Source organism: Formica exsecta, unplaced genomic scaffold (genome assembly GCF_003651465.1).
Source record: "Formica exsecta isolate Colony F162 unplaced genomic scaffold, ASM365146v1 scaffold236, whole genome shotgun sequence".
NCBI lineage: Eukaryota > Metazoa > Arthropoda > Insecta > Hymenoptera > Formicidae > Formica > Formica exsecta.
Window position 1 is genome coordinate 452,503 of NW_021849640.1, and position 12,287 is coordinate 464,789.

The 12,287-nt window shown below is 31.1% G+C and overlaps 2 protein-coding genes across 4 annotated transcripts in view; one reads left to right on the forward strand and one right to left on the reverse strand.

The window, feature by feature from the left end:
• Window positions 1-7,178, reverse strand: part of LOC115235875 (short-chain dehydrogenase/reductase family 16C member 6-like) — a 32,182-nt gene extending 25,004 nt beyond the window's left edge. Inside the window, exon 1 of one of the 2 annotated variants that reach the window (XM_029807957.1) lies at window positions 7,035-7,178. In XM_029807957.1, coding sequence (XP_029663817.1) covers window positions 7,035-7,051 — 17 coding nt within the window. In that variant the 5' untranslated portion in view covers window positions 7,052-7,178. Of the gene's footprint in view, window positions 1-3,564; window positions 3,821-7,034 lie in introns of those variants that run through there. The other variant, XM_029807958.1, reaches the window with a different exon arrangement.
• Window positions 7,179-11,513: 4,335 nt separating this feature from the next.
• Window positions 11,514-12,287, forward strand: part of LOC115235877 — a 22,315-nt gene continuing 21,541 nt past the window's right edge. For both annotated transcript variants that reach the window (XM_029807964.1, XM_029807963.1), the window contains exon 1: window positions 11,514-11,863. The gene's annotated coding sequence lies outside the window, so the exon portion shown is untranslated. The remainder of the gene's footprint in view (window positions 11,864-12,287) is intronic.

Here is a 12,287-nt window from a genome sequence, read left to right on the forward strand (position 1 = left end):
TTTTTTTATCATTATTTAAAGAGACATACTTCTATTGAGTCTTCTATTGAGAATAAATTCAAGATGTCTTTATAAATAAATAAATATTTATATATGCATTTTGAAGAGTATATTTTTTGTTTATATGCGATTTATATTCGTCACGTTATATTGTGTTGTTTCAAAATTTTTGATCGTTAAACAAATCAAATGCAATAAATATTGAAAGTAATAAAATAAATTTTTGTGTATTGGTCAATAATTTTGCATTATATGTCAATAATTTTTGCATTATATGTTATTAATAACGTCTTCTTAATCAAGGTTAATTTTAAAAACTGGTATTAACACGTTCTTTGAAGCTTCAAAAAGGCGGAAAAAGAGATTAATCACGCGATCTCGCAAATGTTTCAAAATACAAGGCCACACGATAATGCAGCACGTTTGAGTGACAAAACGTTTGTTAATCTGTTACCGAAAAATATAAGTATGTAAAAAACGTGTCAGAATTTTAATTTTCTGTCAACAAGTTCATTCAGATAAATATAGAAATATTTTTTCTGTTAAGCAGATTGATGAATATATTCTATGATATATATATGCTAATATATAAAAATGTTATATTATATTATATATATAACTAATATATCGAATAAATGTAATATATATTTAATTATTCATTATGCATTTTGGGCAGGGTATAATAAGGTTTTATATCATGAATAAAAATTATATTTTTCTCATAAGAAAGATAAATATTTACACTGCATTTTATATATATTTGTCATGCATAATAATAAGAATATATCAATGAAAATAGTTTTAATTCAATTTTCGAGCGCGTTTTATTCAATGATAAATGGGCAATTATCGTTGTTTATATATTCTTATTACTATATACTATACAAATAAAATATAGTATATAAATATCTCTTTTGTAAAAAATAATTTGTATTAATTAAGGTATAGTTAAGTATATTAAATATTATGCTTCTTATCCAAAAGGCATAACAAAAAATTGAATATCTGTTATATAATAGAAATAGTAAAAAATAATTTATACTATATTTTTTTTCGTGACTTTATTTATCAAAAAGATTCTTTCAAATAATCTTCAGATTGTTTCCCAGATAATTGATACATGTGAAAACATCTCTTTTTATGTTGCCGTGATAAGTACAACGTGTTTTGTACAAATGTTGTCGACGGCAGTTCAGAACCACATTTTAAGCAATCTTGACCGTGAAGGTAGCGAATCGAATGGTTTCCTTTCCCCCTCCAGATGCAAATTCTTTGTCAGTTCTGCGAATATCAGAGCCTGTCTGAACCAGACACAGAATTATTTGATAGAACGTTCTTCTCTCATATATTCGCGCCTAAAGAGAGCAGCCTTGCTCTTTTTTATTTTTCCTTGACCTTTTTCTTTCTAATCCGATGTACAATCTTCTTTACAGAGTTGAATAATTCTTATAAGACGGTCAAGATTGGCTAAAGTGGTTCTGAAGCATTTATACGAAACATGTTGTTCGGTTATAATTTTAAGATACTGATAACGGCAATATAAAAGGGGCGTTTCCAAATACATTAATTATCTGGGAAATAATATGAAGATTATTTGAAAGAATCTTTCTGATAAATCAGATGAACGAAAAAAAATATAGTATAAATTATTTTTTACTATATACATATATAATAAATTTATTATACATATATTATATTATACATATATAACAGATATTCAATTTTTTATTATGCGCTTTGAATGAGAAGTATAATATTTAATATGCTTTTATAATTAATACAAATTATTTTTGACACGCACACACACACACACACACACACACACACACACACACACACACACACACACACAAGAGAACACACACACACACACACACACACACACACACACACACACACACACACACACACACACACACACACACACACACACACACACACACACACACACACAAGAGAGAGATGTTTATATACTGCATATTAAGTTTGGATTAAGTCTCGAATATCAAGAATAGAATGTTTTATATGATTTATAGGAAGAATTAATTTTTTTTCATTATAATACCATAAAAATAGTCATTGTAGTCTGGCTAATTAATTAGTATATATTACAATATTACGGATTTATATGCAGTGAAAAATGAAGACTTTGAATGCTAGCTTTGTTTAAAAGTTTTTTAAAGTCTTTAAAATTCGGAATATTTATAATGTCCGATTAATTTATAAAGTTACCTCATAAAATCATATATTCTAAATTTCTTTTGCTGCACGCAATCAGGCTGTATTACAAAACAAGATCTATCTATAATTACATCAGCGTGAAATATAAAACGGATAAAGAAAAAAATTATGAAATACACAAGCGCTGCTTGTCTTATAAGATTTATGATAAACTTTCAAAGCATATTCTTGAAAGAATGTAAAGCTTATTTTCGACTTAGCGAACATTTTATTGAGTTCGATGTTTCAGTGCTTTAATAATTAATACAATAGAATTTTTATTATTCGAATTAAAATCGGGGACAAAATGCTCAGATAATGGATTTTTTAAAAATAATTAACACATTATTTTAAATATCTGTTCGATATTTAATATTTTTTTTTTTTTTTTACGGATTTTATTTTTTTGAATACCTGCCGACGGATTTTATATTTTTGAATACCTGACGAACTCTCAACACAGATCATATCTTCATATTTTTTTTTCTTTGTAGCCCATATGATTGATTTATCAATTCTATATTTAATTTCTTTTCGATTGCGATGACATCATTGATTTAATAATATCTTATTATAACTTGTTTTGCTTTTTTTGTGTACGAACGTTTACGTACGTTTTGTTGAAAAAGTTCTATCTATTTATAAAAGAAATAACTACTATTATTAACTATTATTGTGTGTAACACGTCGTCAGAACGTGTATATGTTTCTTTGATTAATTGGTGTTTAGATAATCTGTGGATTCAGAGATTCCACCGTAAATGAAAGTTTTGCTCTTAGCATTGTAAATCAATAAAAATATTTAATTTTACTTAATTCGCACAATTTACTTAATGATAAAGAAACTGTACATTAATAAAGTTGTAATTTATTTTTGATTGTCGAGAAATATTAAGAACTAAAAAAATGTTATTACTTTCCAATAAAGAGTATATTCATAACTCAAGTTGATTATCAGAATAATTGAAAACAAGTAGAGAAGACGCGGATTGAAAGAATATAGTTGCGCATTGCATGCTGTTTATAATCACATCTTGCGTAGTTCTTGCAACACGTCTGCTTGCACGTTCGTTTGGATTATTAAAGACGGACAAGGGACTGTAATTTCTTAAAAGAACCAGTTTGACATGATCAGTATAAGAGTATTAAAAATGCGAATTGGCAGATTTTTTCGTATTATTAAGGATTAATCTGATACAAAATCAAGTTTTTTAATTTAGCGTTCATTCAAAAAGGGTCAATATCCGAAATTTCCTATACTCGAACAGATCATTCCCTCACTCTCTCTTCATCTTTCCCCCTCGCGCAAAACGGAAATTTTTCAAATTACATTCAGATACTCACTCTCTCTCTTATCAGCGACGAACAATCCTTAGATCTGCCTTTAGGTGAGCACCGAAGACGACGTAGATGAACTTCGATAAGTTACGAACCGCCGCCGTTTGTGTACGGATCGCGACTAAACCGCGTTCGACTATAGAGCTTCTCCGACCGCTACCACCACGAATTTTCCATCACTACCACAATCGCGACAGCTGGTCGGCGCGCGAGCGTGAGCCATCGGCCGTTGCCAGAGATGTCTGACTATAAGACGACCGCAACCATTATCAACGTGCAGTAGAAACGTCTATTAAAGCGAAGCCGTCTCTGGATGGGTGGGTGGCTGGATGGGTGGGTGACCGTTCGGTACGCGTTTGTACTTCCGCCAGTAGAGCATCGTTATAAGAGCTAGGGTAGCTAGAGAGCTGGAGGAAAAATTATTATGGGAAATTGAAGTCGCGTGATGTAAATATTTCTTTCTCTCGAATATTGACCTGAAACCTCCGGGAGACCTACGTGACATTAAACCGTGCGAGTTCTCCGTAAAGTTCATCGTGCAACGTGACTATTTGTGTCACGGTTTATCGAGAGGACGTTGGATGAGAAAAAGAGAGACGAAGGATCTCTCTCCCAGACAGCTGCTCTTTAAATAGAAAAGCGATCGGGCGATTCAATTCTTGTGAAGGATACTGTGAATTGTTGATTTAGAATTCTATCAGTTGATTACTCTGCAATGATGATTTTTTTCCAAAATGACTAGGTGTGAATTCCTGAAGAGCAGCTTCGCGTATCGATGCTATCGTCGTCGTGAAAAATACATGCACAACCACCCTTTCTGAGAGTTTATCTCAGAGAGTAGAGATTTTAATATCATTTTTAACATGCATACCGAGTTTTATAATTACACTTGTATATTCGGAGAAATTTCCGGAGGTGTCAGACATCTTAAATATTAAACATCGCACTTTCGCTGTCATCGAAATGCATCTTTTTTTTTGCGAAAACTTGAATGAAATCGCGAGGTCTCCCGCCGGATTTGCGCGCAATTCCTCGCGATCCGAACGCTCACCAACGGATTGCTTTCGGGAGCGTTTACGCAATCTCACTTTCGTTCTGCAATGTGCGTGCACTGTGCGAGCCGGCTGTTTCAATGGAACGAGATCCGCTCGCACGAATGCATTTTACGGCAAGCACTTGACTAAATGCGTTCAACTGATTGCTATTTCTTTAATTGAAATATTTAAGTATTTAAATTGAATACGACATATTAAATCTAATATGATATATTTGAATTAGGGCTCGTGAAAACCGATTAATTCGATTAACCGTTTAACCGGTTAAAAACGAATTTACTGGTTAAAATCGGTTAACGGGTAATTGGTTAGAGTGATTATTATTATTCGATTAATCTTTAAACCGGTTAATCATTTAATCGATTATTTCGGTTAATTAGGAAACAGTTGGTCTTCTTTCCAAGAACAAAATACTTTTTTTATTCTGTGGTCTTGTGTAATTAATCAGTTTCATCGATTAATCGGTTAACCAAAACCGTATTAATCGATTAACCGAAACCGTATTAACCGATTAATCGTTTAGTCGAATATTAAACGTATCTTAAACGTGTCTTCTCTTTACAATCGGTTAACCGATTTTCAATTAATTGACTAATCGGTTACGATCACAACCTCTAATTTGAATGATAGATTCAGGTTTTTTTGCTAGTTACTACATTGTACGTATGCATATTAATGAGCAATATGCATTTTAATTACCATCTCATTAGTTATGTGTAAAGGTCAAATCAAAGTTATAAATACTCTTGCAATTTAATGACTTTATAAATCTTGTGATCTTTATAAATCTTGTAATCATTTTGAAATTAAAATACCTTCTAATACTGCAAATCTTTAATTCATTCTCGACGAATATCTCATTAAATATTTATTTCGATAAATTTATAAATTGTAATATTACATATTTTATATTTCTTACTTTCAAGTTGAGAATTGCATAAATTCGTAACATTGAAATTTGAAATGTGATATCGCGCTTAAATTTATAAACATAAAAATATTCATAAATTTTCGTGATGCGTATACGTGGCATTAGCATATATATAATAATCCGGGAAGAATTGTAGAGATGTTTGAATTACGAGTGTTTAAATGTGAGTCACCGGTTCAAAAGACACATTTAGATAAAGTTAACAAATTTATTTAAGATAATAAAATTATTTGTCTTGAAAGATTCCTAAGAAACATTTGTTGCAAAATAATTTCACGCATTGTAAAATAAATTAAAGAATTAAATCTTTTTATTAGATATACATGATAGTGAGTACGTGATAGAGAATCTTTACTGGAAAGTGTGATTTTCATAACCATCAAATACTCATATAGATCGACCGCCATGGATTTACTTTTATTTTATTTTATTTTTTTTGGAAGACGGAAAGCTTATTACGGCGGTACTCATATTGTATTACACACACAATTTCTTTTTCTAAAATTTCCATATGTTTGTCAAGTCGCAGTATTGGGAAGTTTGAGTCATGTTTAAATAAGAAAAAGTTGTTTTGCACAAATGTGTAGAACAAAGACAGGAGTATAGCATTCCACTGCATGTTATTAAACTGACGATAAGAATCCCATCGTGAGTGACTAAGAATCAGGCTGCGGTGGACTGAGAATTACGCAATCAACCAGTCGATCGCGATTGATGGGTGTTGTGTAGACTTGATATATATGTATACATACATATATACTAGAAATGCTGGTAGACGAGCCAGTTATATAAGAAGTAGATGATTAAAAATTAAATTTAGTAGATGATTAAGAGTTAAATTTTCCTTTTTATATTAAATTACAAGATATCAATTTTGTATTCATTGAACTAAGAATATATTTCTACATATTCGGATTTTCGTGATGCGCGGTTTATAATTAAATAGAGCGAGGAACTCGGCAATTAATAAATTTGTAATTTATAATATGACACTTTTTAATTATCATAATTATCCAAATATTAGAAATTATATCATTTTTTTTTATTTTTGATATATTTTTTTTTTTTTTTTGTTGATTATGTCATTTTAATCACTAATTATTAAATAAAAGTAGAATGGAATAAAGTAGAGTAAAAATAAAATAGGGTATATATATATACTCTATTTTATTTTATTCTACTTATATATAAATATCCGAGTTTGATTGACAGATATCATTTTTGTATTAATAATTTTTATATTAATTATTTTAAATTTTGAAAGATAATTGTGTAAACGAGTAGTAGCAATAGATAAATTATTTTCTATTAAAATAAAGGATAATTGTACCGTTCGACGATCGAAAGATACCAATCAATCAATTTCATTGATATGTATTAATATATCAATGTTAAAAATTTGTTCTCTTGTTATCTTTATGCGTATCTGTATTATATAATGAATATTTATATTAATAAAAATAATTTATACAATGATAAAAATTACTTACACGTTATCACTTGACATAATAATGGTACCGTGAGCTTCTAGCGAATTTTGCGTTTCTCAAAGCAACATGACACAGAATATACGTGATACACAACTTTGTGTACTCTGGTAACGTAATATTATTACTGTTGAACAATATGTATTACAATGTTTGCCGATCTGTTCGGTATTGATGGGGTATCATATCTGGCAGCGAGTCATAAGTCCAAATGACTTATGACTCGAATAAGTTAGGTTCGTCTTCTGATAAGACACAAATAATGACTTCGCATTTTTTGAACAGATATTAATTCTCAATATATGTATGTATTATAAAATTATAAAAAGAGACGCACACAACCACAATTTTAAAATGTATTTATAATAACTGATGTGCATTTTAGAATGTGCTTTAAATTCAAGATTTAATGCGCTTTAATAGTTATTATTAAGAGGCTATCGTTTGATTTAAAGCTATTGATACGTTATTTATTATGAAACAAAACGTTTAAAAATTAATAAATTGTAATAACGCATATATCCTTTCATATACCATTATGAGATCGCGTGTTTAAATATTAGATAATTCGACTGAATATTTTTTAATATTATATCTATTCTTTCACATAAGAGGTACATTACAAGCGACCACCTCAGGATAGTATTCCAATTTATTGATTTCCTTCGGTCGTAACATTTATCGATCGATAACTGCGCATTAAGTCTCTATACATGTAAATCTCTGAATAGAACGAATAAGACGACATATTCCCTGCATAAGCAGTCTCTCAATCTGTTTGGAGAACCATCTTTTGTAAGAAACCATTAGCTGGAATAAAAGTATGTTTTTCATTATGATAACAGGTTCTACTTAATAATTAATGTGTTATGCGCACGATGTTCGCTTTAATTATATTCTTCGAGAGAATCTGTAAGAGACATAAAAGAATCGCAAAAACTTTATAAAAAAAATCTTTTCCTAAACAAATTTTAGAATAATTTATATATATAATGTATTTTTTTACTTCTAAAATAAAAGAGAGATTAGAAAAAAATACTAGTAATGTAAGGCACAATGGAATTTATTAGACAAGTATAAAGCTATTACATGTATGTATAATATTTGCAGTATTGATATTAGCTCGTTAGAAAAGTTACGCCAATAATATTTTTTTGGTAATGAGAGTAATAGTTATTACATGTTTTCTTTTTAATCCACGAGGGAATAATTTAGTGCGAGATCACTATATTTCGACTTTTCTCTTTTTTGCTCTCTCTTTATATTTTTTATTATTTATTTTATACAATTTTTTATTAAACTCTGTTATTATGAAACATATGATTTCTGAGAAACTTATAACATAAAATAAGAGGCAGACGAAAGCGCAGTAGCTAATACGGCTATGATAAACCGTGTTATTTCGCAAACTTTTACAATGGCATACGAGACTAATTATAAGTTCTCTCTTTGGAATACATTAAGTCAAGTGCATAGTCTCCAAATATATACAAATAAGATATATGGATGACTGTTTTCGTCATGAGATGAAGGTCTTCGTCAAAACGCGTCTCTCTCTCTTTCTTTTCTTCATGATTTATAACACAAAAATATTTCTCATTTCGAAGGTTGAAATTTATAATTCGGCTTCAGACACAAAGCATGCAAATGAGAAACATTGTGACACGTTGTAAAACTGTAGACGTATAGACAATCCGGCATTAGGCCATATATTGTTTCTAAACGTTTTGAAAGAGAAAGAGAGAGAGAAGAAAGACGTTGGGTCATTTTCTTTTTTATCTTGCATACATTACAGATACTCGCAATTGTCTATTGTAAAGTAAAAAAAGAAGAGAAGAGAAAGAACCTGACGTCACGTTTCTCTTTTTCCATAAAATCTGACTCAACATAGCAGAGATATATCTGCCTTTTTATATTTATTTATGCAACGTTTCTACAAATTCATGCAAATAACAGATAATTTTAGCAACGCAATAATATCTTTCCAAATTTCCATAATATAATTACCGAAATTTTTATTATTATATTTTATTACAGAAAAACAATTTTTTTTTTTTTTAATTTATTATTCCAGTTACATTTTCATTTCATTCACGCATCATACGGATTTCTCCACATTTCGTACAATGTAATTCGTCATTTAAAATGCGTATAAATTCTTTATAATTTATAATTCACATATATAAAATGTTAATGATTTCGGCGCATCTGACCTTTTATAAAAACTCGTGCTTCTCCTTTTTAATGCTCGAGGGATATTGTTATTGACAGTTATTTCTCACACATACAAAACAGCCGACTTGACGTTTTATAATTGCATATATATATTATTATGACATTTTTTTTATTATGATTCCATAAATCTTCGTTTTTACATTTATCAAGCTGAGAATTTTTATTGTTATTTCACTATTATTTTTAAGAATTCGCATACATTGACGTATCGCATTTTAATATATAATATAATATATAAAAGAGAATCTCTCTCTCTCTCTCCTTAATTTCTAACGTATATTTATTTAAGAGAAAAGACTCGGATTAATTAGTTAGTTTGAATTATTACTTTTTGAATTATAGAAATTGCATTATAATTGTAATACATTGCACTGTCCTCGAAGGGCAGGTCGATTTTACGGTGGTGCCCTTGCAACATATGTTCGTTGACGTCCGATCAATTTACACTTTATATATAAGTTGAAAAAGAAGGAAGTCAGTTATAGACTTGCTGTTAACCCACGCTCTACGTAATACATATCAATCGAAACGAACAGCAGTCCATTGACCGGTCCTGTGTCATTTCTATGAATAGTGGAATCGATATAAGGTTCACGAACTCTTTCCGCGCAAACGACGAAGACGTGTTCTCGGACGAGGACGATTGTATTCGGAAAGTGAAGGATTATCGGTGTATGCGAGATAAAAAGAGGAAAAGGGGCAGATGGTCTTATGCGATATTCTCATTTTGTAAACAACCTTGTCTCTTCAAGTTGAACAGGAAAATATTATATAAATTCGCGCGGCATTGATACGTTATGATAGAAACATAAATAAGAGCCACTCAGGTTATTAATTATTTTCTGATGTATTTTTAATTAGATATAGATTAGAAAGATTATTCTGATATAGACTCTTATATAGATTAGAAAGATATATCACATTTGTAAGAGGAATATTCGAAAGATTATTATTCTTAAAATTTACTTAGTAAAAAATCTTTAATTAATAGAGACTTACTTAATATAAAGAATTGTTTAGCTATGGAAAATAAATCAAATACTATTATATAGATAATATTGTAATAATAATAATTTATCCATACACAAATAAATTGAATATCTTGACTAAGTTTGCTATCTTTGCTGTCCCCATACATTTTTATTCTCACACAATTAAATTCTTATTAAGAATTTCTACAAGATATATTATTAATTTTGAATATTAATAATATTAATTAAAAATAAAAGTAACAAGGTCCATTAGCTCAGTTGGTTGGAGCCGAAGGTCGTGGGTTCGATCCCCCCATGGGCCATTTTTTTGCAATTTTTAGAATAATATTATTTGTATTAAGAAAATATTAATATCATAATTAAAAATATTATAACTTACAGTATGCAACAATTGTAAATGGAATAGTTTATTCAACAATTGTAAATGGAATAGTTTATTCGAGATATTACGAGGCTATGAGAAAAAATATGCAATTTGTTATTATTTTTATCAACGGAAAATATTTTATTTTTTTTTATTCCTAACTTTCTTATTTGTGTTATTACATTTAAGTTAAAAATTTTTAAATTGTTTATATAAATCAGCTTTTTTCTTGTGGTTATCTGTTCATGATTAGCTAGAAAATAATAAAGTGAGATCTCTATATAAGTGACTGTGGATAAATTGAAACGTTCGTATATCTTTTCTATGCAACCAAAACAGTCGGTAATGTTACCGTTCTTCAATTTCTACTTTTTCAGTGACAGTCACGGAAATATATTCAGAGTTGACGGTCTTCAATAACATTCGGTCTGTGCCTCCGATAAGATAAAAATTTCTCATGCTTTGAAATACAATGCAGTTTTTATTGAATATTGTTATCCGAATACAATAAATTTATACACAGTGATTTATACTGTGAATGTATCTGTTTTTCCATATACATATATTTACGTAAGATTATACGGGGGGGGCGGGAGACATTTTGCTGCGTTGGTAAAATAGGAAGATCAGGTAATACAAGAATGTGCCGTCACCTGTGGTGACGCGATGGTGGGGAAGGAACGGTGTGTGACACCCGGGCAGCCACCTGTCGCGCGCATGCGCGCTCGTCGCGTCGCGCAGAACACCCATGCCAGATTCGTGTCGCGCAACGCGTCAAACCGCGGTGGAGGGGATAACACAACAGTAGAGAGCCGCGTACGCGTCTCACACGTACGCAGTTTTTCGATGTTGTGTATCCCCTCTACCATGATTTGGCGCGTTGCGCGTCCCGAATCTGGCATCAGTGACACCTCGCCGATCGCGACGAAACAACAGTCAGTGTGAATCAAAATGGCGAGCGCGACGACGGTCCGCGAGGGCTCGCAGCGCGTTTCCGCTCCGCTCTCGTTTCTCTGAATAGAACGCGCGCGATAATGTGATCCACGTGACTCGCGTCGACACTCGCGATCGCGATATCGAAGGGCCCGGTCGCGCATCTTTCTCAAAACAGTGCACAAATACGTCAGCCGGATATACGTGCGACCAGCAGGCCTCAGCGCGAGCGGACACCCTCCTGCCCCTCGGGACGATCAACATCGGGGTGACATCGACGCGCCAAATTTCCCCAAGAACAGCTAATCGTAAGTGTCGACTTATCGTGCTGATGAATTTGACAGAAATCGAATTTGGTTATGTTTTAAAAACTCGAAGCGAATTTTTCGGTGCTCGATATCAACGTGACATCCGCAACATAAATACGGTCGCGCGCGCTTATCGACTCGCTTTTACGCACGCGACAAAAAAAGGAGTTCTGCACTAATTCTCTCTCCTCTCTCTTCGTTACTTATATCTTACGTAAAAGAAACGGTGCTGTTTTTCGTAGATTATAGAATTACGTGATTATCCTCTTATATTGTCCGCATCGCGCATAATCGTAGACTTTTCCTTCCGTATAAATCGAGCTACGTGAATTATTAAAAAATCAAACGAAATTTCTTTCATATATTTTGATATTTTATTATCTACAAGTAAAAAAATAATAATATAAAAAAAAACATAAATATT